We start from the raw sequence: 27,721 nt of genomic DNA, 5'->3' as shown, positions 1-27,721 counted from the left end.
TCAGTACAATCCCCAATCCCTGGAATGTCTAAATGTCCAGGGCACGGGCTGGTGGCCCTTGAGTCCAGTGCCAGCACTTTGGCAGGTGACTCATCACCCACAACGTCCTCCATTGAAAAAATCAATTAGATCCATGCATTCTGGGATCTGTACTTGGAGGGGTGCGCCGACTGCTCCATCTTCCACACCCTCATCCAGTTGCTGGACAGACGCGTTTCTCCATCCAAGCTCATCCCATGTAGAAACCGGATCGTCTAGGTAAGCCAGCACTTGCTGCATCCGCCATAAGACCTCCGTTTCCATAGCTGCGGGTGGTATCTGTCTCTCCTCCTCTTGGATCCCGGTGATGGTTTGGATGTGTTTACAGGTTGGAAGCACAATCCCACCGCTGCCACCAATGTAACGGAACAGGAACCCAGACCGCACTGAGTTTTTCCGTTATAGCACAACGTCCCCTGTCCGAACACCATCCACGGACCACACCCTCGGAATCCCTCAGGAAAATAGACAACACCCAGCTCTTACTAAAACAGGAAGCCAACTACTCTTTATTTTACACAAACAACATGTTTTATACAGAGGGCGGGGAAACACAACCAGGAACAGGAAACACATCATCAGCCCGCCCTCTCAGTGGGAAGGGCTACAGTATAGTCAGGAAACACCTCATCACCCCTCCCCATCCCACCAGACACAGAACAATGGGATGCAACCATGTGGCAAAGGACATTGACCAACCCCCACACCAATACAAACAGTACATCCCATAATAGTTCTCTGGACAGGAAGACACAGCACAATGGGGGGAGCACATGGTAAACGGACAATGGACAGCCATGTGGCCTAGACAAAGGACAACACTATACACAATACCGGGACATTCACATTCACACCCTGTACCCCTTAACAGGCACAGGGTGGGTTAAACATAATGATTTGGGGAGATGATACAGGGGTCCCCCCACCCCCAAAAGTCACTCCCGTCACACTCTTTCTACAATTGTTTTTTATAGACAGTACATAGTGTCAGGGTCCGCCGCGGCTCCGTCCCCGGCGCATGCGCAATAGCGGCGGCTCACGCCGGGACACAGGCACCAGATCCCGGCGGGCCGCGGCTGACAGGAGGCCGCGCATGCGCAGTAGGAGCCGCGGGCGCGCCTCGGGCGACCAATGACAGCCCGGGGGCGTGTCCTGGGCGGCCAATGGCAGTGCAGGGCGCGATATTTAAAGATGCCCTGCACTGTCATAAATCGCCGCAAGGTCTGATCTGATACCTGTGTTTCCTGTGATTGTGACCCGGATTGTTTGACGTTCTGCCTGCTCCTGCCCTGACCCGGATTATCTGACTACGCTGCCTTCCCCTGTGATTGACCCGGATTGTCCCTGACTACGCTGCCTTCTCCTGTCCCGACCCCCGGCTTGTTTGACCATTCTGCGGACTGACCCCGGTAACTGACCCAGCGTGCGACCTGACCACTCTCTGCCTACTGTCTCAGTACCACGCCATTTCCCACGGTGACAACCGCCGGTTTATCCTGCCAGGTCCTGCCGGCCTCCTCACATCTGACTCTACTCTGTCCTACCTCTATCCACGGAGGCTCCCTCTGCCACGGGTGGTATTGCTCGGAGGTCGTGACCTGGTCCCGGTTCTGCTCCAAGTCCATCCCCACCATCAGGGGCCCTGGTGAAAACGCAGACCGGGACTTAGACCCCACGCTCCGGGTGATTCCGCCTAGTGGGCTGCCAGAGGTGCCACCTGGCGGATCCGTAACACATAGCAGTCAGTCAAGTCCTAGAATAATCGCCATGGATACGCTGGTGGCAGTATGATTCCGGGACTTTGGTTGCTGCTGAGCGCCAAGTGTTGCTGTCAGTGATTTCCTGTGATATTGGATGTTTGTACAGCCTGGTGTGTCAGAGGGGCTGAGAGTCTGGAGAAGGAGGAGCCAAACAACAGAGGACCCCTCCGATCCAGCGGCTCCTACGGGAGGAGCACTAGAGGTGATTTTGGTTTTGTCTTGTGGCCCCATTGAGGAGATTTCTTATCATTTCCTGTCTTGAGGGGATCTCCTCAGCGGGGACACAGACAGCAATGAAATCCGACAGAGGCTCAAACCCTTTCCCACTCCATCCAAAACAAAATAAACCATTTTGGCCGGTGGTGGTCCTTGTTGGGCTCACAGATACGTGACACCGGTGTCACCAACTGTGGCTGTGCCAAGCTCTTGGCTGAGCTGTGTGGCCGGCACTTTATATCTGAGAAGATGTAGAAATATGAAGAATGATGGATGTAGAAATAGGAAGGATGATGGATGTAGAAATATGAAGAATGATGGATGTAGAAATAGGAAGGATGATGGATGTAGAAATAGGAAGGATGATGGATGTAGAAATATGAAGGATGATGGATGTAGATGTAGATATATGAAGGATGATGGATGTAGTTGTAGATATATGAAGGATGATGGATGTAGATGTAGATATATGAAGGATGATGGATGTAGATGTAGATATATGAAGGATGATGGATGTGGATGTAGAAATATGAAGGATGATGGATGTGGATGTAGAAATATGAAGGATGATGGATGTAGAAATATGATGGATGTGGATGTAGAAATATGAAGGATGATGGATGTAGATGTAGAAATATGAAGGATGATGGATGTAGATGTAGATATATGAAGGATGACGGATGTGGATGTAGAAATATGAAGGATGATGGATGTGGATGTAGAATATGAAGGATGATGGATGTGGATGTAGAATATGAAGGATGATGGATGTGGATGTAGATATATGAAGGATGATGGATGTAGATGTAGATATATGAAGGATGACGGATGTGGATGTAGAATATGAAGGATGATGGATGTGGATGTAGAATATGAAGGATGATGGATGTGGATGTAGATATATGAAGGATGATGGATGTAGATGTAGAAATATGATGGATGATGGATGTAGAAATATGAAGGATGATGGATGTAGTTGTAGATATATGAAGGATGACGGATGTGGATGTAGAAATATGAAGGATGATGGATGTGGATGTAGAATATGAAGGATGATGGATGTGGATGTAGAATATGAAGGATGATGGATGTGGATGTAGAATATGAAGGATGATGGATGTGATGTAGAATATGATGGATGTAGATATATGAAGGATGACGGATGTGGATGTAGAGATATGATGGATGATGGATGTAGATGTAGATATATGAAGGATGACGGATGTGGATGTAGAATATGAAGGATGATGGATGTGGATGTAGAATATGAAGGATGATGGATGTGGATGTAGATATATGAAGGATGATGGATGTAGATGTAGATATATGAAGGATAACGGATGTGGATGTAGAATATGAAGGATAACGGATGTGGATGTAGAATATGAAGGATGATGGATGTGGATGTAGAATATGAAGGATGATGGATGTGGATGTAGATATATGAAGGATGATGGATGTAGATGTAGATATATGAAGGATGATGGATGTGGATGTAGATATATGAAGGATAACGGATGTGGATGTAGAATATGAAGGATGATGGATGTGGATGTAGAATATGAAGGATGATGGATGTGGATGTAGATATATGAAGGATGACGGATGTGGATGTAGAGATATGATGGATGATGGATGTGGATGTAGATGTAGATATATGAAGGATGATGGATGTGGATGTAGAATATGAAGGATGATGGATGTGGATGTAGATATATGAAGGATGATGGATGTAGATGTAGATATATGAAGGATGATGGATGTGGATGTAGATATATGAAGGATGATGGATGACGGATGTAGAGATATGAAGGATGATGGATGTGGATGTAGAGATATGATGGATGATGGATGTGGATGTAGAGATATGATGGATGATGGATGTAGATGTAGATATATGAAGGATGATGGATGTGGATGTAGAGATATGAAGGATGATGGATGTGGATGTAGAGATATGAAGGATGATGGATGTGGATGTAGAGATATGAAGGATGATGGATGTGGATGTAGATATATGAAGGATGATGGATGTGGATGTAGAGATATGAAGGATGATGGATGTAGATGTAGAATATGAAGGATGATGGATGTGGATGTAGAATATGAAGGATGATGGATGTGGATGTAGAATATGAAGGATGATGGATGTGGATGTAGAGATATGAAGGATGATGGATGTAGATGTAGAGATATGATGGATGATGGATGTGGATGTAGAGATATGATGGATGTAGATGTAGAGATATGAAGGATGATGGATGTGGATGTAGATATATGAAGGATGATGGATGTGGATGTAGATATATGAAGGATGATGGATGTGGATGTAGAGATATGAAGGATGATGGATGTGGATGTAGAGATATGAAGGATGATGGATGTGGATGTAGATATATGAAGGATGATGGATGTGGATGTAGATATATGAAGGATGATGGATGTGGATGTAGAGATATGAAGGATGATGGATGTGGATGTAGATATATGAAGGATGATGGATGTGGATGTAGAGATATGAAGGATGATGGATGTGGATGTAGAATATGAAGGATGATGGATGTGGATGTAGAATATGAAGGATGATGGATGTGGATGTAGAATATGAAGGATGATGGATGTGGATGTAGAATATGAAGGATGATGGATGTGGATGTAGAATATGAAGGATGATGGATGTGGATGTAGAATATGAAGGATGATGGATGTGGATGTAGATATATGAAGGATGATGGATGTAGATATATGAAGGATGATGGATGTGGATGTAGAGATATGAAGGATGATGGATGTGGATGTAGAGATATGAAGGATGATGGATGTAGAAGGATGTCGGGTTCTAGTAACAGAAATCCTACAATCACCACTCACGTGATCTTTTGAATCTGCGCCTTGTCGGGGTCCTGAGCCGTGTAGGACGCCACCTCTTGGCCGCTCGGCAGATCCTCCGAGACAGTGACCTCCTTCACTGGCGGTACGAAGACCGGAGCCTCATTCAAATCCTCCACATCCACTGTCACGGTGGCGGTTGAAGTTGTCAGCCGGACAGTAAAGTTGGCTTTGTTGGTGGCCACAACCAACAGGATGTATTGTCTCTTCGTTTCAAAGTCCAGTTCCTGCAATCAGGAGGAAATGATTGGTTAGATTCTCCAGAATTGGAGCAGCTCGATCTAATGCATCGATTATTATCACTGCTCATTACATAGGCGGGGCTCCAGTTACCTGTCCATCAGACTTGGGGGGCCGGACTGTTGGAGTAGAAATCGTCCCGGCATCAGTGTACACAATGCATCATTGGTGTCAGTGGGAGGAATAGTGCCCCATCATTGGTGTCAGTGGGAGGAATAGTGCCCCATCATTGGTATCAGTGGGAGGAATAGTGCTCCATCGTTGGTGTCAGTGGGAGGAATAGTGCCCCATCATTGGTGTCAGTGGGAGGAAGAGTGCCCCATCATTGGTGTCAGTGGGAGGAATAGTGCCCCATCATTGGTGTCAGTGGGAGGAATAGTCCCCATCATTGGTGTCAGTGGGAGGAATAGTCCCCATCATTGGTGTCAGTGGGAGGAATAGTGCCCCATCATTGGTGTCAGTGGGAGGAATAGTGCCCCATCATTGGTGTCAGTGGGAGGAATAGTGCCCCATCATTGGTATCAGTGGGAGGAATAGTGCTCCATCGTTGGTGTCAGTGGGAGGAATAGTGCCCCATCATTGGTGTCAGTGGGAGGAATAGTGCCCCATCATTGGTGTCGGTGGGAGGAATAGTGACCCATCATTGGTGTCAGTGGGGGGAATAGTGCCCCATCATTGGTGTCAGTGGGGGGAATAGTGCCCCATCGTTGGTGTCAGTGGGGGGAATAGTGCCCCATCATTGGTGTCAGTGGGGGGAATAGTGTCCCGAGGGCCGGATAAAGGCAAGCAAAGGCCACATTGTGGAGACCACTGATCTAGTGAATGGATTCGTATTACATAGGCAGGCTTTGCTTCCTTCACTTTCTTCATTTTGATTCATTTCCTAATGCGAGTCTACAAGTGAGGCCGAAGTAAAAGCAGAGCTCTGTGTTGTCAGGGAACACATCCTGTCCTTACTGATTCATACTCACTGGTTGTCCATGAAAGCTGAACTTCAGGTAACAGGACACCCGGCATCAGTCCCTGTACAGCAGAGCTCAGACTGGGAGAGGGAGAAGCAACACGCTGATTGGAGGAGAGAGCAGAGTGACATAGATGAGCTCATCAGTCTGCTGCTTCTCCTTCACTGTCCAATCACAGGCCGGGGGCGGGACAAGCGGCACGGTTGTGTACATCTCAGGAATCGATGGAGATGAAAGTATTCGGCTGATTCCTGAGTCCGGCTCTACAGAAGGACAATGGCGGGGGGCGGGACAATGGCCGGGGGCGGGACAATGGCGGGGGGCGGGACAAGCGGCACAGTTGTGTACATCTCAGGAATCGATGGAGATGAAAGTATTCGGCTGATTCCTGAGTCCGGCTCTACAGAAGGACAGTCGGCTCACCTTCACAGTGGTCAGCCTCCCCATGTTGTCCGGGGTGGTAGTGATGCCAAATTGGTTTCCTTCGTTGCCTTTAACAATCCTATACACGGCTGTCCAGGCGTCTGTGTTGGGGACGTCGTCATCTGTGACCGTCAGCAGCGTCACCTCGTACCCCACTGCGTTCTCAGGGACCTTCGCCAAGTACTGAAATTAGGAGATTTCACATCAGAACTACAACATAATGGCCTCCATGAATGTACAACTATTTGTCAGGGGCTCTACAAAGTGTGTACAGGACCATAACAAGATGGCCTCCATGTACGGGACCATAACAAGATGGCCTCCATGTACGGGACCATAACAAGATGGCCTCTGTCAATGGAAACCCTACAAAATGGATATTAGATGGCGTTTGTGTGAAGGACTACAAGAGGAGGACATGTGGCAGCATTTGAGGAACCTGGAAGTTGGAATGGGCCCTAAGAGCACTACACAGGGGACCCAGGATACAGGACTATGGCAAAATGGCTCCTGGCAACAAGAATTAACGTGCAGCTATAAATTTGATTTGGTTACAGTGTTGCACAACCGTGCAATCACCAGTTAAAGTAGTGCAGTGCTGAATGGCAAAAAATGCCCTTGTCATGAAGGGGGTAAAACATTCTAGTGGTTAATCTGCACTTCAGGACCTCAACAAAATGGCCGAATCATGGACACTGGATTCCACGCTGGCAGCTCCTCCAGCATCGGCTTGGAGTCACACAGAGCGATACATCATGGCAGAACGTGGCACACTCACCGTGGCGGGATCAAATACCGGAGCGTTGTCATTGGCGTCTGTTACTGTGATCACAGCTGTGGCGGTGGTTATATATCCAAAACCCTCCTGATCCACGACTTTGACAATCAGAGTGTACACAGGATACAGCTGCAGGGGAGAGGAAGGTCATTCATGGATACATGCAGTGCAGGAAATGTGTATTTGCTCCCCTCTGATGCTGAATGTTTGCCCCTCACACAGAAATGATCGGTCTAAAAATCGAATGTTGGCCCACTCCTCTTGGCAGATCCTCTCCAAGTCATTAAGCTTTGGTGGCTGACGTTTGGCAACTCGAACTTTCAGCTCCTCCACAGATTTTCCATCGGATGAAGGTGTGGAGACTGGCTAGGCCACTCCAGGACCTTAATGTGCTTCTTCTTGAGCCGCTCCTTTGTTGCCTTGGCCGTGTGTTTTGGGTCATTGTCATGCTGGAACACCCATCCACCACCCATTTTCAATGCCCTGGCTGAGGGAAGAAGGTTCTCACCCAAGATTTGAGGGTACATTGCCCCGTCCATCGTCCCTTTGATGCAGTGCAGTTGTCCTGTCCCCTTAACAGAAAAACACCCCCAAAGCAGAATGTTTCCACCACCATGTTTCACAGTTGGGATGGTGTTCTTGGGGTCATAGGCAGCATTCCTCCTCCTCCAAACACGGCGAGTTGAGTTGATGCCAAAGAGCTGGATTTTGGTCTCCTCTGACCACAACACTTCCCCCCAGTCCTCCTCGGCATCATTCAGATGTTCAGTGGCAGACTTCAGACGGGCCTGGACATGGGCTTTCTTGAGCAGAGGGACCGTGCGGGCACTGCAGGATTTCAGTCCTTGTCGGCGTAGTGTGTTACCAATTGTTTTCTTGGTGACTGTGGTCCCAGCTGCCTGGAGATCATTGACAAGATCCTCACGTGTAGTTCTGGGATGATTCCTCACTGTTCTCATGATCATTGACACTCCACGAGGTGAGATCTTGCATGGTGCACCAGACCTAGGGAGACTGACACTTGTTTTGTGTTTCTTCCATTTGTGAATGATTGCACCAACTGTTGTCACCTTCTCACCAAGCTGCTTGGCCATAGTTTGGTAGCCCAGTCCAGCCTTGTGTAGGTCTACCATCTTGTCCCTGACATCCTTGGACAGCTCTTTGGTCTTTGCCATGGTGGAGAGTTTGGAATCTGATGGTTTGATGGCTCCTGTGGACAGGTGTCTTTTATACAGGTAACACAATGAGATTAGCAGCACTCCCTTTAAGAGACTGCTTCTAATCTCAGCTTGTTACCTGTATGAGAGACACCTGGGAGCCAGAAATCCTGCTGAATGATAGGGGATCAAATCCTTCTTTCCCTCATGAACATGCAGATCCGTCATCATTTGTTAGACGCATTTCTGCTGAATTTGTTGTTGTATTCTGTCTCTCAGTGTTACACCGAACATTCCATTGTTAGACCGATCATTTCTGTGTGAGGGGCGAACACTCCATTGTTAGACCGATCGTTTCTGTGTGAGGGGCCAACATTCCATTGTTAGACCGATCATTTCTGTGTGAGGGGCCAACATTCCATTGTTAGACCGATCGTTTCTGTGTGAGGGGCGAACATTCCATTGTTAGACCGATCATTTCTGTGTGAGGGGCGAACATTCCATTGTTAGACCAATCGTTTCTGTGTGAGGGGCGAACATTCCATTGTTAGACCGATCGTTTCTGTGTGAGGGGCGAACATTCCATTGTTAGACCGATCGTTTCTGTATGAGGGGCGAACATTCCATTGTTAGATCGATCATTTCTGTGTGAGGGGCGAACATTCCATTGTTAGACCGATCATTTCTGTGTGAGGGGCGAACATTCCATTGTTAGACTGATCATTTCTGTGTGAGGGGCGAACATTCCATTGTTAGACCGATCATTTCTGTGTGAGGGGGGGGGACATTCCATTGTTAGACCGATCGTTTCTGTGTGAGGGGCGAACATTCCATTGTTAGACCGATCGTTTCTGTGTGAGGGGCGAACATTCCATTGTTAGACCGATCGTTTCTGTGTGAGGGGCGAACATTCCATTGTTAGACCGATCGTTTCTGTGTGAGGGGCGAACATTCCATTGTTAGACCGATCGTTTCTGTGTGAGGGGCGAACATTCCATTGTTAGACCGATCGTTTCTGTGTGAGGGGCGAACATTCCATTGTTAGACCGATCATTTCTGTGTGAGGGGCGAACATTCCATTGTTAGACCGATCATTTCTGTGTGAGGGGCGAACATTCAGCATCAGCCGGGGGGCAAATACACATTTCCTGCACTGTATGTGTCCGAAATACAATCATTTTGTGTGCATGTCCCTGGAAGTACCTCCAGAAAGGCCTCCATCCATTAGACGTGTCCCCCCCCAGGACTCCCCAACAGGCCGACAAATATCACCCCTCGGGGTACGGCCACCTAGAAGTGAACCTGAGCTTGGTCCATGCAAGGGAAAGGGACAGGTTCTCTTTACTGCAACCTCCTTACCCAAGTCCATGGACTCCCCATGTGACAGCACTGACTGGCCCCGGGTCACAGGCTCCTCCATACAGCGAGGTACCAGATATTTCCTGAATGGAGGGGGGGGGCGGAGACAAGGGGAGCGGATGCTGCTGGAAATCCAGTTGCTTTGCCCTGATGGAGACGTCATGAACTGCAGGTTGCTCAAAAAGGATTCCCTTTGGCAGCTCATTCAGGACGACTTTGTCTGGAAGTCGTCTCCTCCACCAGATGATCCAACCCAGGGGCGGACTGACAAATCATGGGGCCCCCGGGCAATAGGGGATCATGGGGCCCCCGGGCAAAAGGGGATCATGGGGCCCCCAGGCAATAGGGGATCATGGGGCCCCCAGGCAATAGGGGATCATGGGGCCCCCGGGCAATAGGGGATCATGGGGCCCCCGGGCAATAGGGGATCATGGGGCCTCTGTGTCCTTGCCCAAACTCAAAAAAGCCTATGAAAAAGGTACCAGGGGCATCTCATGGGGCCCCCTACTGGCTCCGGGCCCTCGGGCAGTGGCCGAGTTTCCAAATGGTCAGTCCGCCCTGATCCAACCTGACGTCCAGCCAACACTCATTCCTTGGAATCCATAAAGAGAGATTTGGCAGAAGTGTCTGTCACGTGGCCGGTTCCATGTCCCTGCCGAGGCCTTCCACAAATCTGCGCCGGTTTCCTCTCTCTCTGTATGCCAACATAGAGCAAGGTGTTGGGCTACAGAACATCGAGGAGGAGACTCGCATTCTTCTCACCTTCTACTGAGATGCCGATGTTATGCTGCACCATTCTCCTCCAACCAGCAGGGAGAGATCTAAAGCCAAGCAAGCTCATAGACTTCTATGCAGAGCAGTGTATGCTGGGAGTTGTAGTTGGAGACTTCAGCAATATAACGGGACAAATGGACCCCTTACACTACAGATCCCAGGAGGTGCTACAGATCCCAGGAGGCAGCACAGATCCCAGGAGGCACTACAGATCCCAGGAGGCACTACAGTTACCAGGAGGCACTACAGATCCCAGGAGGTGCTACAGATCCCAGGAGGCAGCACAGATCCCAGGAGGCACTACAGATCCCAGGAGGCACTACAGTTACCAGGAGGTGCTATAGATCCCAGGAGGCACTACAGATCCCAGGAGGCACCACAGGTCCCAGGAGGCACTACAGATCCCAGGAGGCACCACAGGTCCCAGGAGGCACTACAGATCCCAGGAGGTGCTATAGATCCCAGGAGGCAGCACAGATCCCAGGAGGCAGCACAGATCCCAGGAGGCACCACAGGTCCCAGGAGGCACCACAGGTCCCAGGAGGCAGCACAGATCCCAGGAGGCACCACAGATCCCAGGAGGCAGCACAGATCTCAGGAGGCACCACAGATCCCAGGAGGCAGCACAGGTCCCAGGAGGCAGCACAGGTCCCAGGAGGCAGCACAGGTCCCAGGAGGCAGCACAGATCCCAGGAGGCACCACAGATCCCAGGAGGCACTACAGATCCCAGGAGGCAGCACAGATCCCAGGAGGCACCACAGGTCCCAGGAGGCAGCACAGATCCCAGGAGGCACCACAGATCCCAGGAGGCAGCACAGATCCCAGGAGGCACCACAGATCCCAGGAGGCAGCACAGGTCCCAGGAGGCAGCACAGGTCCCAGGAGGCAGCACAGATCCCAGGAGGCACCACAGATCCCAGGAGGCACTACAGATCCCAGGAGGCGCTGTGCAGTAGGAGGAGGGAGAGATGACTTTTATTAAACTGCCCGGGAGAGTTCGAGAGAAAGCGCCTTTGTCTGGATATTCACCTCCCAGCCGGAGACCATAGCAGCGGAGATCCGAGCCTGAGACCCGGAGTGAGGACCCCCCGGGGGGCAGCACAGCACCCCCCACATCACAGCACCCGAGACGGACCTGACCCCTCTGCTTCCCATCTTATGGGGAGAGACCGAGGGGGGACCCCTGCTACACCCCAGGGATGGGGAGATGGATATTCACCCATTGCTGATACCACTGAGAGCGGGACGTCATGTGTACCCAATCCATACTGCCCCCTATACTGCCCCCCATACTGCCCCCATACAGCACCCTATACTGTTCCCATACAGCACCCTATACTGTCCCCCATACTGCCCCCCATACTGCCCCCCATACTGCCCCTATACTGCCCCCATACAGCACCCTATACTGTCCCCCATACTGCCCCCCATACAGCACCCTATACTGCCCCCTATACTGCCCCCATACAGCACCCCGGGGGTGGGGAGACGAATATTCACCCATTGCTGATACCACTGAGAGCAGGACATCATGTGTACCCAATCCATACTGCCCCCCATACTGCCCCCCATACTGCTCCCCATACAGCACCCTATACTGCATCCATACTGTACCCTATACTGCCCCCATACTGCCACCTATATTGCTGCCATACTACACTTCACACTGCCCCCTATAATGCCCACTATACTGCCCACTATACTGTCCCCCTGTACTGTCCCCTGTACTCCCCACTATACTGCCCCCCATACTGCCCACTATACTGCCCCCCTATACTGCCCACTATACTGTCCCCCTATACTGCCCCCCATACTGCCCACTATACTGCCCCCCATACTGCCCACTATACTGTCCACTGTGCTGTCCCCCTGTATTGCCCACTATACTGTCCTCCATACTGCCCACTATACTGTCCCCCATACTGTCCCCCTATACTGCCCCCTATACTGCCCACTATACTGCCCCCCCATACTGCCCACTATACTGCCACCCATACTGTCCCCCTATACTGTCCACTGTGCTGTCCCCCTGTACTGCCCACTATACTGTCCTCCATACTGCCCACTATACTGTCCCCCATACTGTCCCCCTATACTGTCCCCCATACTGCCCACTATACTGCCCCCCATACTGCCCACTATACTGTCCCCCTGTACTGTCCCTTGTACTCCCCACTATACTGCCCCCCATACTGCCTACTATACTGTCCCCCTGTACTGTCCCCCTGTACTCCCCACTATACTGCCCCCCATACTCCCCACTATGCTGTCCCCCTGTACTGCCCACTATACTGCCCTCTATACTGCCCACTATACTGCCCCCCATACTGTCCACTATGCTGTCCCCCATACTGCCCACTATACTGCCCCCCATACTGTCCACTATGCTGTCCCCCATACTGTCCACCATACTGCCCCCCATACTGTCCACTATGCTGTCCCCCATACTGCCCCCCTATACTGCCCACTATACTGCCCACTACCACTATACTGCCCCCCATACTGTCCACTATGCTGTCCCCCATACTGCCCCCTATACTGCCCCCATACTGCCCCCCATACTGCCCCCTATACTGCCCCCATACTGCCCCCCATACTGCCCCCCATACTGCCCTTATTCCAAGCCTAGTCTGTACCTTCAGAGCGTTCAGAAAGTATCCGGACCCTCCGCCTGTCTCAGTGTTATGTTGCAGCCGGACACTTTCGGGGTTCACATTCATGTTTTTCCTCTTCATCCTACACTCAGCCCCCCCATAATGACAACAGAGCCCCCCTTTAATGGCTGAACTACAACAACCAGAATATCTAAGGTGTCCTTGTAGAAATGTCGGTGAATTTATTAAAAAGAAAACCTGAAATCTCACCCCAGCAGAAGTATTCAGACCCTTTGCAGCTACACTTGGAATTGAGCTCAGGTGCCTCCCGTTACTCTGCATTGTTGCTGAGATGTTTCTACACCGTGATTGGAGGCCACCTGTGGGAAACTCCATTGATTGGACAGAGTTAGGAAAGGCCACACCCCTCTCTATAATAGGCCTCACGGCTGGCAATGCATACTGTATCAGAGCAAAGGCTATGAGGTCAATGGAACTGCCTGCAGAGCTCAGAGACAGGATTACTGCAAGGCACAGATCTGGGGGAGGCTATAAAAACATTTCTGCCACCACTGAAGGTCCCCCAGAGCACCGCGGCCTCCAGAATTCTCCAATGGAAGAAGATTGGCACAACCAGGACTCTTCCAAGAGCTGGTTCCCCGTCCAAACTGAGAAGGGTCTTAGTAAGAGGTGACCAAGAACCCGATGGTCACTGTGACTGAGCCAGAAGGATGACCATCACTGCAGCCCTCCACCCACCTGGGCTTTATGGCAGAGTAGCCTCTCCTCAGTAGAAAACACATGAAAGCCGCTTGGAGTTTGCAGAAAACCTGGAGTGTCAGAGGGACTGAGGTTCTGGAGAAGGTCGTGGCAAAGAACAGAGGACCCCTCCTATGCAGCGGCTTCTATGGAGGTAGCGCTACATTTGCAAGGTTCCGATCTCATGAATTTTGGATTTGACGCATTTGTTGCACCATTCCAGGAAAGTAGGACATTGTAAATCGTTGTCGCTCGAGTCGCTGTGAGAACCGCAAGGCGTCGCAGATGTGACCAAGAGGGCTGAACGCCAGAAACGTGGCGCAGCAGCTTCATTGAGTTCCCCCAACTGTCTTCCAGCTCCTGTGTGTGCACAACATTAACACATCACAGATTTTATAGAACAACTAAAATTCTCTTCTTCTAATACCGTTAGTCGTGCTCAAGTGCCCACAGACAGCCAGCGCAATCAGCATCAGCTCTGGAACTTGACAACAGTGGAGAGGAATGCCTCACAGTTCAAGATTTGTTTTCAAAGTAAGAAATAATTCATCAGGGTTGTCCTCTAAGCACACAAAAAAATGTCCTCCCCAACCATGACAGGTACTCTTCACTGGACTTCTCCATCCCCACCTATCAGGAGAGCTGTCAGCATTTCCCTCCCTCCTGCAGGAACCGGAATACAATCTCCCACTTTCTAGCAGCGGCGTCTTCCACGGATTCTGTTCTACATCATGGGGAATCCATCCCTGGAGCAACACACAAGGAGCTGAGAAATGGCAGTTAGCCGGGACTGTGAGTGGTGGTGGGGAAGATATAGGAAGACTACAAACCTCGCGGTCCAATCCAGAGGACACAACACTGATCAGCCCGGAGGCGCGGTCGATGGTGAACATCATGCTGTTTGGTAATTGGGGATCCTGACTTACGATGAAGTAGGCGAGAATGCCGTTATTGGTGTCCTCGGTGTCATCGGCGTCTGTTGCCGTGACATTCATCACCGGAGTCCCTAGAGGGAGAAGAGACGGGACATTATACCGGAACCACCCGCAGGGAGCGCACACAGTGAGTGAGCATGTACTAAAGTCAGATAATATGATGAAAAAGCCAAATGACCATCCAGCACATCCCCCACCACCGAAAACCCAACACTTTCCACCCCAGAACCCCCGACAACCTGGAGTGGATCCAGAGGAAGTCATCTTCTAAAGGCCAATCCAATCTAATGCCGGCCATAAAACACCCAATCTGAGAAGGCCGCTACAAATACCCTACAATGAGGTACTTACCAGTCCCTGGAGCCCAGCGCCGTCTTCTCTCAGCCAGTTCTTCTCACCATTGCAGGTCCCTGGGGCCACCATCTTGGATTTGGGTTCTCCATTGTGAATGGATTGGATTGCACAATGCAGGGAGATTCGTCCAGCAGCCTCCTGAGTCACGTGACGTCACCCGGGGAGGGAGGGGAGGGCAAGTGACATTCATTCTCACCCGGGGAGGGAGGGGAGGGCAAGTGACATTCATTCTCAACCATGTGGGGGGAGGGGAGGGCAAGTGACATTCATTCTCAACCATGTGGGGGGAGGGGAGGGCAAGTGACATTCATTCTCAACCATGTGGGGGGAGGGGAGGGCAAGTGACATTCATTCTCAACCATGTGGGGGGAGGGGAGGGCAAGTGACATTCATTCTCACCCGGGGAGGGAGGGGAGGGCAAGTGACATTCATTCTCAACCATGTGGGGGGAGGGGAGGGCAAGTGACATTCATTCTCACCCAGGTGGGGGGAGGGGAGGGCAAGTGACATTCATTCTCACCCGGGGAGGGAGGGGAGGGCAAGTGACATTCATTCTCACCCGGGGAGGCAGGGGAGGGCAAGTGACATTCATTCTTACCCAGGTGGGGGGAGGGGAGGGCAAGTGACATTCATTCTCACCCAGGTGGGGCGAGGGGAGCGCAAGTGACATTCATTCTCACCCAGGCGGGGGGAGGGAAGGGCAAGTGACATTCATTCTCACCCAGGCGGGGGGAGGGAAGGGCAAGTGACATTCATTCTCACCCAGGTGGGGGGAGGGGAAGGCAAGTGACATTCATTCTCACCCAGGTGGGGGGAGGGGAGGGCAAGTGGTATTCATTCTCACCCAGGTGGGGGGAGGGGAAGGCAAGTGACATTCATTCTCACCCAGGTGGGGGGCGGGGAGGGCAAGTGGTATTCATTCTCACCCAGGTGGGGGGAGGGGAGGGCAAGTGGCATTCATTCTCACCCAGGTGGGGGGAGGGGAGGGCAAGTGGCATTCATTCTCACCCAGGTGGGGGGAGGGGAGGGCAAGTGGTATTCATTCTCACCCAGGTGGGGGGAGGGGAAGGCAAGTGACATTCATTCTCACCCAGGTGGGGGGCGGGGAGGGCAAGTGGTATTCATTCTCACCCGGGGAGGGAGGGGAGGGCAAGTGACATTCATTCTCAACCATGTGGGGGGAGGGGAGGGCAAGTGACATTCATTCTCACCCAGGTGGGGGGAGGGGAGGGCAAGTGACATTCATTCTCACCCGGGGAGGGAGGGGAGGGCAAGTGACATTCATTCTCACCCGGGGAGGCAGGGGAGGGCAAGTGACATTCATTCTTACCCAGGTGGGGGGAGGGGAGGGCAAGTGACATTCATTCTCACCCAGGTGGGGGGAGGGGAGGGCAAGTGACATTCATTCTCACCCAGGTGGGGCGAGGGGAGGGCAAGTGACATTCATTCTCACCCAGGCGGGGGGAGGGAAGGGCAAGTGACATTCATTCTCACCCAGGCGGGGGGAGGGAAGGGCAAGTGACATTCATTCTCACCCAGGTGGGGGGAGGGGAGGGCAAGTGGTATTCATTCTCACCCAGGTGGGGGGAGGGGAAGGCAAGTGACATTCATTCTCACCCAGGTGGGGGGCGGGGAGGGCAAGTGGTATTCATTCTCACCCAGGTGGGGGGAGGGGAGGGCAAGTGGCATTCATTCTCACCCAGGTGGGGGGAGGGGAGGGCAAGTGGCATTCATTCTCACCCAGGTGGGGGGAGGGGAGGGCAAGTGGTATTCATTCTCACCCAGGTGGGGGGAGGGGAAGGCAAGTGACATTCATTCTCACCCAGGTGGGGGGCGGGGAGGGCAAGTGGTATTCATTCTCACCCAGGTGGGGGGAGGGGAGGGCAAGTGGCATTCATTCTCAACCAGGTGGGGGGAGGGGAGGGCAAGTGACATTCATTCTCACCCAGGTGGGGGGAGGGGAGGGCAAGTGGCATTCATTCTCACCCAGGTGGGGGGAGGGGAGGGCAAGTGACATTCATTCTCACCCAGGTGGGGGGAGGGGAGGGCAAGTGGCATTCATTCTCACCCAGGTGGGGGGAGGGGAGGGCAAGTGACATTCATTCTCACCCAGGTGGGGGGAGGGGAAGGCAAGTGACATTCATTCTCACCCAGGTGGGGGGCGGGGAGGGCAAGTGGTATTCATTCTCACCCAGGTGGGGGGAGGGGAGGGCAAGTGACATTCATTCTCACCCAGGTGGGGGGAGGGGAGGGCAAGTGACATTCATTCTCACCCAGGTGGGGGGAGGGGAGGGCAAGTGACATTCATTCTCACCCGGGGAGGGAGGGGAGGGCAAGTGACATTCATTCTCACCCGGGGAGGCAGGGGAGGGCAAGTGACATTCATTCTTACCCAGGTGGGGGGAGGGGAGGGCAAGTGACATTCATTCTCACCCAGGCGGGGGGAGGGAAGGGCAAGTGACATTCATTCTCACCCAGGCGGGGGGAGGGAAGGGCAAGTGACATTCATTCTCACCCAGGTGGGGGGAGGGGAAGGCAAGTGACATTCATTCTCACCCAGGTGGGGGGAGGGGAGGGCAAGTGGTATTCATTCTCACCCAGGTGGGGGGAGGGGAAGGCAAGTGACATTCATTCTCACCCAGGTGGGGGGCGGGGAGGGCAAGTGGTATTCATTCTCACCCAGGTGGGGGGAGGGGAGGGCAAGTGACATTCATTCTCACCCAGGTGGGGGGAGGGGAGGGCAAGTGACATTCATTCTCACCCAGGTGGGGGGAGGGGAGGGCAAGTGACATTCATTCTCACCCGGGGAGGGAGGGGAGGGCAAGTGACATTCATTCTCACCCGGGGAGGCAGGGGAGGGCAAGTGACATTCATTCTCACCCAGGTGGGGGGAGGGGAAGGCAAGTGACATTCATTCTCACCCAGGCGGGGGGAGGGAAGGGCAAGTGACATTCATTCTCACCCAGGTGGGGGGAGGGGAAGGCAAGTGACATTCATTCTCACCCAGGTGGGGGGAGGGGAGGGCAAGTGGTATTCATTCTCACCCAGGTGGGGGGAGGGGAAGGCAAGTGACATTCATTCTCACCCAGGTGGGGGGCGGGGAGGGCAAGTGGTATTCATTCTCACCCAGGTGGGGGGAGGGGAGGGCAAGTGACATTCATTCTCACCCAGGTGGGGGGAGGGGAGGGCAAGTGACATTCATTCTCACCCAGGTGGGGGGAGGGGAGGGCAAGTGACATTCATTCTCACCCAGGTGGGGGGAGGGGAGGGCAAGTGACATTCATTCTCACCCAGGTGGGGGGAGGGGAGGGCAAGTGACATTCATTCTCACCCAGGTGGGGCGAGGGGAGGGCAAGTGACATTCATTCTCACCCAGGCGGGGGGAGGGAAGGGCAAGTGACATTCATTCTCACCCAGGCGGGGGGAGGGAAGGGCAAGTGACATTCATTCTCACCCAGGTGGGGGGAGGGGAAGGCAAGTGACATTCATTCTCACCCAGGTGGGGGGCGGGGAGGGCAAGTGGTATTCATTCTCACCCAGGTGGGGGGAGGGGAGGGCAAGTGACATTCATTCTCACCCAGGTGGGGGGAGGGGAGGGCAAGTGACATTCATTCTCACCCAGGTGGGGGGAGGGGAGGGCAAGTGACATTCATTCTCACCCAGGTGGGGGGAGGGGAGGGCAAGTGACATTCATTCTCACCCAGGTGGGGGGAGGGGAGGGCAAGTGACATTCATTCTCACCCAGGTGGGGGGAGGGGAGGGCAAGTGACATTCATTCTCACCCAGGTGGGGGGAGGGGAGGGCAAGTGACATTCATTCTCAACCAGGTGGGGGGAGGGGAGGGCAAGTGACATTCATTCTCACCCAGGTGGGGGGAGGGGAGGGCAAGTGACATTCATTCTCACCCAGGTGGGGGGAGGGAAGGGCAAGTGACATTCATTCTCACCCAGGTGGGGGGAGGGGAGGGCAAGTGACATTCATTCTCACCCAGGTGGGGGGAGGGGAGGGCAAGTGACATTCATTCTCACCCAGGTGGGGGGAGGGAAGGGCAAGTGACATTCATTCTCACCCAGGTGGGGGATGGGTATCTGTCAACAAAGAGGTACCTGCTCCGCAAAAAAAGAACCTGATTCATTAGTGTTATGGGTGGGGGTGGGGGTGAGGGTGAGGGTGAGGGTGAGGGTGGGGGTGGGGGTGAGGGTGGGGGTGAGGGTGGGGGTGAGGGTGGGGGTGGGGGTGGGGGTGGGGAGGGAGATGAGTGGGGCTTTTACTTTGGAGTGAATGTCCCCTACAAGGACTGGGCTTTGGGGGACAAATGCAATGTGTGGGGTTCCGAGGTCACCCAGAATTCATTGCAGGTTCAGGACCCTCATCAAGCCTTGTATGGGGACAGCAAACAACCCCGGGGACTGGGGCAGAACTACACCCCACACTCTACAAGATGGACGATAAAGTGTTCCTGAACCCCCAACAGGGGGTTATACTCACTGTGGGACCTAAGGGGTTAATCCTTCGCATTGTGGAAAAAGGCTGTTTTATCCTGTGTTCTCTGATCCTCCCCTTCTCCTACTGTCTTCAAACCATCTGCTGATAGCACAGAGTTCTTGGAGGAACTCTGCACATGCTCAGTTTGGTGTGTGCGGCTGGAGAGTTGTTTCTTGTTTTACTTTGGGACGGTGCATGTGATCAGCACAGGGCCAATCAGCACAGTCCAGACAGAGGGTCAGGGGTCATGCAGCCTCAAAGGACAGTCAGAGGAAAATGAAAACTCATCCTACATGAGAAAAGGGATTTAGCGGTTCATATTTACTAAAATAATAACATTTCCATGTTCTGTGTACAGTGGGGGACCAGATATAGTGAATGCGGGGTCCGGGGAGAGCAGATATAGTGAATGCGGGGTCCGGGGAGAGCGGATATAGTGAATGCGGGGTCCGGGGAGAGCAGATATAGTGAATGCGGGGTCCGGGGAGAGCGGATATAGTGAATGCGGGGTCCGGGGAGAGCGGATACAGTGAATGCGGGGTCCGGGGAGAGCGGATATAGGGAATGCGGGGTCCGGGGAGAGCGGATATAGTGAATGCGGGGTCCGGGGAGAGCGGATATAGGGAATGCGGGGTCCGGGGAGAGGATACAGTGAATGCGGGGTCCGGGGAGAGCGGATATAGGGAATGCGGGGTCCGGGGAGAGCGGATATAGTGAATGCGGGGTCCGGGGAGAGCGGATATAGTGAATGCGGGGTCCGGGGAGAGCGGATACAGTGAATGCGGGGTCCGGGGAGAGCGGATATAGGGAATGCGGGGTCCGGGGAGAGCGGATATAGTGAATGCGGGGTCCGGGGAGAGCGGATATAGGGAATGCGGGGTCCGGGGAGAGGATACAGTGAATGCGGGGTCCGGGGAGAGCGGATATAGGGAATGCGGGGTCCGGGGAGAGCGGATATAGGGAATGCCGGGTCCGGGGAGACCGGATACAGGGAATGCGGGGTCCGGGGAGAGCGGATATAGTGAATGCGGGGTCCTGGGGGAGCGGATATAGTGAATGCCGGGTCCGGGGAGAGCGGATATAGTGAATGCGGGGTCCGGGGAGAGCGGATATAGTGAATGCGGGGTCCGGGGAGAGCGGATACAGGGAATGCGGGGTCCGGGGGGACCAGATATAGTGAATGCGGGGTCCGGGGAGAGCGGATACAGTGAATGCGGGGTCCGGGGAGAGCGGATATAGTGAATGCGGGGTCCGGGGAGAGCGGATATAGTGAATGCGGGGTCCGGGGAGAGCGGATACAGGGAATGCGGGGTCCGGGGGGACCAGATATAGTGAACGCGGGGTCCGGGGAGAGCGGATATAGTGAATGCGGGGTCCGGGGAGAGCGGATACAGTGAATGCGGGGTCCGGGGAGAGCGGATACAGTGAACGCGGGGTCCGGGGAGAGGGGATACAGTGAACGCGGGGTCCGGGGAGACCGGATACAGTGAATGCGGGGTCCGGGGAGAGCGGATACAGTGAATGCGGGGTCCGGGGAGAGCGGATATAGGGAATGCGGGGTCCGGGGAGAGCGGATATAGTGAATGCGGGGTCCCAGGAGAGCGGATATAGTGAATGCGGGGTCCGGGGGGACCAGATATAGTGAATGCGGGGTCCGGGGAGAGCGGATATAGTGAATGCGGGGTCCGGGGAGAGCGGATACAGGGAATGCGGGGTCCGGGGGGACCAGATATAGTGAACGCAGGGTCCGGGGAGAGCGGATATAGTGAATGCGGGGTCCGGGGAGAGCGGATACAGTGAACGCGGGGTCCGGGGAGAGGGGATACAGTGAACGCGGGGTCCGGGGAGACCGGATACAGTGAACGCGGGGTCCGGGGAGAGCGGATACAGTGAATGCGGGGTCCGGGGAGAGCGGATATAGGGAATGCGGGGTCCGGGGAGAGCGGATATAGTGAATGCGGGGTCCCAGGAGAGCGGATACAGTGAATGCGGAGTCCGGGGAGAGCGGATACAGTGAATGCGGGGTCCGGGGAGAGCGGATACAGTGAATGCGGGGTCCGGGGAGAGCGGATATAGGGAATGCGGGGTCCGAGGAGAGCGGATATAGTGAATGCGGGGTCCGGGGAGAGCGGATACAGTGAATGCGGGGTCCGGGGGGACCAGATATAGTGAACGCGGGGTCCGGGGAGAGCGGATATAGTGAATGCGGGGTCCGGGGAGAGCGGATATAGTGAATGCGGGGTCCGGGGAGAGCGGATACAGTGAATGCGGGGTCCGGGGAGAGCGGATATAGGGAATGCGGGGTCCGGGGAGAGCGGATACAGTGAATGCGGGGTCCGGGAAGAGCGGATATAGTGAATGCGGGGTCCGGGGAGAGCGGATACAGGGAATGTGGGGTCCCAGAAGAGCGGATATAGGGAATGCGGGGTCCGGGGAGAGCGGATATAGTGAGTGCGGGGTCCGGGGAGAGCGGATACAGTGAATGCGGGGTCCGGGGAGAGCGGATACAGGGAATGCGGGGTCCGGGGAGAGCGGGTACAGGGAATGTGGGGTCCCAGGAGAGCGGATATAGGGAATGCGGGGTCCGGGGAGAGCGGATATAGTGAATGCGGGGTCCGGGGGGACCAGATATAGTGAATGCGGGGTCCGGGGAGAGCGGATATAGTGAATGCGGGGTCCGGGGAGAGCGGATACAGTGAATGCGGGGTCCGGGGGGACCAGATATAGTGAACGCGGGGTCCGGGGAGAGCGGATATAGTGAATGCCGGGTCCGGGGAGAGCGGATATAGTGAATGCGGGGTCCGGGGAGAGCGGATATAGTGAATGCGGGGTCCGGGGAGAGCGGATATAGTGAATGCGGGGTCCGGGGGGACCGGATATAGTGAATGCGGGGTCCGGGGAGAGCGGATACAGGGAATGCGGGGTCCGGGGGGACCAGATATAGTGAACGCGGGGTCCGGGGAGAGCGGATATAGTGAATGCGGGGTCCGGGGAGAGCGGATACAGTGAACGCGGGGTCCGGGGAGAGGGGATACAGTGAACGCGGGGTCCGGGGAGACCGGATACAGTGAATGCGGGGTCCGGGGAGAGCGGATACAGTGAATGCGGGGTCCGGGGAGAGCGGATATAGGGAATGCGGGGTCCGGGGAGAGCGGATATAGTGAATGCGGGGTCCCAGGAGAGCGGATATAGTGAATGCGGAGTCCGGGGAGAGCGGATACAGTGAATGCGGGGTCCGGGGAGAGCGGATACAGTGAATGCGGGGTCCGGGGAGAGCGGATATAGTGAATGCGGGGTCCGGGGAGAGCGGATATAGTGAATGCGGGGTCCGGGGAGAGCGGATATAGGGAATGCGGGGTCCAGGGAGAGCGGATATAGTGAATGCGGGGTCCGGGGAGAGCGGATATAGGGAATGCGGGGTCCGGGGAGAGCGGATACAGTGAATGCGGGGTCCGAGGAGAGCGGATATAGGGAATGCAGGGTCCGGGGAGAGCGGATATAGTGAGTGCGGGGTCCGGGGAGAGCGGATACAGTGAATGCGGGGTCCGGGGAGAGCGGATATAGTGAATGCGGGGTCCGGGAAGAGCGGATATAGGGAATGCGGGGTCCGGGGAGAGCGGATATAGGGAATGCGGGGTCCGGGGAGAGCGGATACAGGGAATGTGGGGTCCCAGGAGAGCGGATATAGGGAATGCGGGGTCCGGGGAGAGCGGATACAGGGAATGTGGGGTCCCAGGAGAGCGGATATAGGGAATGCGGGGTCCGGGGAGAGCGGATATAGTGAGTGCGGGGTCCGGGGAGAGCGGATACAGTGAATGCGGGGTCCGGGAAGAGCGGATATAGGGAATGCGGGGTCCGGGGAGAGCGGATACAGGGAATGTGGGGTCCCAGGAGAGCGGATATAGGGAATGCGGGGTCCGGGGAGAGCGGATATAGTGAGTGCGGGGTCCGGGGAGAGCGGATACAGTGAATGCGGGGTCCGGGGAGAGCGGATATAGGGAATGCGGGGTCCGGGGAGAGCGGATACAGTGAATGCGGGGTCCGGGGAGAGCGGATATAGGGAATGCGGGGTCCGGGGAGAGCGGATATAGTGAGTGCGGGGTCCGGGGAGAGCGGATATAGTGAGTGCGGGGTCCGGGGAGAGCGGATACAGTGAATGCGGGGTCCGGGGAGAGCGGATATAGTGAATGCGGGGTCCGGGAAGAGCGGATATAGGGAATGCGGGGTCCGGGGAGAGCGGATATAGGGAATGCGGGGTCCGGGGAGAGCGGATACAGGGAATGCGGGGTCCCAGGAGAGCGGATATAGGGAATGCGGGGTCCGGGGAGAGCGGATACAGGGAATGTGGGGTCCCAGGAGAGCGGATATAGGGAATGCGGGGTCCGGGGAGAGCGGATATAGTGAGTGCGGGGTCCGGGGAGAGCGGATACAGTGAATGCGGGGTCCGGGAAGAGCGGATATAGGGAATGCGGGGTCCGGGGAGAGCGGATACAGGGAATGTGGGGTCCCAGGAGAGCGGATATAGGGAATGCGGGGTCCGGGGAGAGCGGATATAGTGAGTGCGGGGTCCGGGGAGAGCGGATACAGTGAATGCGGGGTCCGGGGAGAGCGGATATAGGGAATGCGGGGTCCGGGGAGAGCGGATACAGTGAATGCGGGGTCCGGGGAGAGCGGATATAGGGAATGCGGGGTCCGGGGAGAGCGGATATAGTGAGTGCGGGGTCCGGGGAGAGCGGATACAGTGAATGCGGGGTCCGGGAAGAGCGGATATAGGGAATGCGGGGTCCGGGGAGAGCGGATACAGGGAATGTGGGGTCCCAGGAGAGCGGATATAGGGAATGCGGGGTCCGGGGAGAGCGGATACAGGGAATGTGGGGTCCCAGGAGAGCGGATATAGGGAATGCGGGGTCCGGGGAGAGCGGATATAGTGAATGCGGGGTCCGGGGAGAGCGGATACAGTGAATGCGGGGTCCGGGAAGAGCGGATATAGGGAATGCGGGGTCCGGGGAGAGCGGATACAGGGAATGTGGGGTCCCAGGAGAGCGGATATAGGGAATGCGGGGTCCGGGGAGAGCGGATATAGTGAGTGCGGGGTCCGGGGAGAGCGGATACAGTGAATGCGGGGTCCGGGGAGAGCGGATATAGGGAATGCGGGGTCCGGGGAGAGCGGATATAGGGAATGCGGGGTCCGGGGAGAGCGGATATAGTGAATGCGGGGTCCGGGGAGAGCGGATATAGTGAATGCGGGGTCCGGGGAGAGCGGATATAGGGAATGCGGGGTCCGGGGAGAGCGGATATAGTGAGTGCGGGGTCCGGGGAGAGCGGATACAGTGAATGCGGGGTCCGGGGAGAGCGGATATAGGGAATGCGGGGTCCCAGGAGAGGGGATATAGGGAATGAGTGAAGGTAAAAATGTTTTTCATGCAGCTCCGCCCCCTAATACTTACCTGAACCTGATCTCGATCCAGCACTGTGCGCAAAAGCAGCGTCTTTCTTGGCTTTCTGCCTCCTCATTGGCTCAGACACAGCAGGCGGAGCCATTAGCTCAATGCCAGGGAGGAGGGGGCGGGGCCAAGCCCCGCTCTGTGTGTCTTAGGAACACACTGAGGCAGCTTGGGAGTGAGCACACACCAGCACCCCCATGGCAAGTAACTTGCTATGGGGGAACTCAGCAGGGGGTGGAACCAGGAGTGTCAGTGGCGGGGGGCCCCAGAAGAGAAGAGTCGGGCCGACTCTGTGCAATGATGTTACAGAGCAGGGAAGTATTACATGTTTAATATATGGAATAAACATGTAACCCGGATCCAGTGTGGGGGAGGGACTAGAACTTTTTGCTATGGTTGAACTGGATGGACTTTTGTCTTTTTTCAGCCAGACTAACTATGGAACTATGTAATGATGTAACTATGTAATGATGTAACTATGTAATGATGTAACTATGGAACTATGTAATGATGTAACTATGGAACTATGTAATGATGTAACTATGGAACTATGTAATGATGTAACTATGGAACTATGTAATGATGTAACTATGGAACTATGTAATGATGTAACTATGTAATGATGTAACTATGGAACTATGTAATGATGTAACTATGGAACTATGTAATGATGTAACTATGTAATGATGTAACTATAACTATGTAATGATGTAACTATGGAACTATGTAATGATGTAACTATGGAACTTTACAATCATTTTAAAGCAAAGTCCTAAAAAAAAAAAAAAAAAAAAAAAAAAAAGACGACTTACCTGGTTTGGACCCCTCGGGCACTGTGCCTTTAAACTTCGCCTGTATGAAGATGGGACGATTGTCGTTCTGATCGGTCACCTTAATAATAATCTCTATGGGGGTCTCCACTTCCTGCCCATTGGATGAGACGGCGTAGACCAAGATCTGAAAGAAGAAGGAACAATCCGTTATTTTAAATGAAGAGAAGCTGCACAGCGGATGATGCAGGACTGAGGCTGGCGCTAGCACCTGAGCGTCATGATGCAGAAGGACTTAGAGGCTGGCGCTAGCACGTGAGCATGAGGATGCAGAAGGACCGAGGCTGGCGCTAGCACCTGAGCATGAGGATGCAGAAGGACCTAGAGGCTGGCGCTAGCACATGAGCGTGATGATGCAGAAGGACCTAGAGTCTGGCGCTAGCACCTTAGCATGATGATACAGAAGGACCGAGGCTGGCACTAGCACCTGAGCATGTTGATGCAGAAGGACCGAGGCTGGTGCTAACCTGAGCATGATGATGCAGAAGGACAGAGGCTGGCGCTAGCATCTGAGCTTGATGATGCAGAAGGACCGAGGCTGGCACTAGCCCCTGAGCTTGATGATGCAGAAGGACTGAGGCTGGCGCTAGCACCTGAGCGTCATGATGCAGAAGGACCTAAAGGCTGGCGCCAGCACTTGAACGTGATGATGCAGAAGGACCTAGAGGCTGGCGCTAGCACATGAGCGTGATGATGCAGAAGGACCTAGAGGCTGGCGGTAGCACCTGAGCGTGATGATGTAGAAGGACTGAGGCTGGTGCTATCACCTGTGCATGATGATGCAGAAGGACCAAGGCTGGCGCTAGCACCTGAGCATAATGATGTAGAAGGACTGAGGCTGGTGCTATCACCTGTGCATGATGATGCAGAAGGACCAAGGCTGGCGCTAGCACCTGAGCATAATGATGCAGAAGGACCAAGGCTGGCGCTAGCACCTGAGCATGATGATGCAGAAGGACCAAGGCTGGGCCTAGCACCTCAGCGTGATGATGCAGAAGGACCGAGGCTGGCGCTAGCACCTCAGCGTGATGATGCAGAAGGACCTAGAGGCTGGCGCTAGCTGTAGCAATTGTACGTACAGATATGGACGCGGACATCCATCTTGTTAAAGATCCCCCATTTTGTATCTTTCTCACTCCAAATCAGCTCCCCCCTCCCTCTCTGTTGAGTGACACGTGGTCCATGTGTGCTGAGTTCAGGGCACAGCTGGGTACCCTTGATGGTTGTAAACCCAATTAGCTGATGCCAGGGTGTCTGTCCCACTCTTGCACTGAAGCTGATCGTAAAGCTATAAACCCGCCAGTCACTGGACTTCAAATAGCAGTAAAACCGATATCTCATTTGGAGACCACTTTTTTATACTTTTTTATACACTTTTGTAATTTCTCGTAGGCAATACATACCAGAATACAAAACATATATTCCGAGAGGTCATTTTCATACAAGTCACCTGATACCTTACACCCCTAGATTACGTCTACCCGAGAGCAGAAACCGATATCTCCTTAACCGTCACAGCCAGATATGTCATATGTGATGTCTGGACGTTCAGAATATCGTTCTGCATATTATCCTGCCAGTGGATAGGATGCTACATGTACCTAGGGAAGGTTATTGACCCTGGTATAACTTGTGAGAGATTTTGGTTCTAGCCTGGGTCTCTGCCTAAACCCCCCCCCTCCCCAAATGAGGCGATTGGCCCTTGACTTCAGAGACACTCTT

At 54.0% G+C, this 27,721-nt stretch overlaps 1 protein-coding gene across 1 annotated transcript in view; it reads right to left on the bottom strand.

Annotated features, from left to right (window-relative positions):
• The window catches only part of LOC149433031 (cadherin-1-like), a 77,028-nt gene that overhangs the window by 17,815 nt on the left and 31,492 nt on the right, over positions 1 to 27,721 (bottom strand). The window contains 5 exon segments of the mRNA XM_089664737.1: positions 4,887 to 5,131; positions 6,530 to 6,712; positions 7,308 to 7,436; positions 14,782 to 14,957; positions 25,982 to 26,126. Of these exon segments, the coding sequence (XP_089520863.1) occupies positions 4,887 to 5,131; positions 6,530 to 6,712; positions 7,308 to 7,436; positions 14,782 to 14,957; positions 25,982 to 26,126 (878 nt within the window).

Source organism: Staurois parvus, unplaced genomic scaffold, assembly GCF_062004578.1.
Source record: "Staurois parvus isolate SC_StPar_1 unplaced genomic scaffold, SC_StPar_1.0 ptg002015l, whole genome shotgun sequence".
Classification (NCBI taxonomy): domain Eukaryota; kingdom Metazoa; phylum Chordata; class Amphibia; order Anura; family Ranidae; genus Staurois; species Staurois parvus.
The sequence above is the reverse complement of the archived record's forward strand: the minus strand, read 5'-3'. Positions and strand labels throughout refer to the sequence as shown.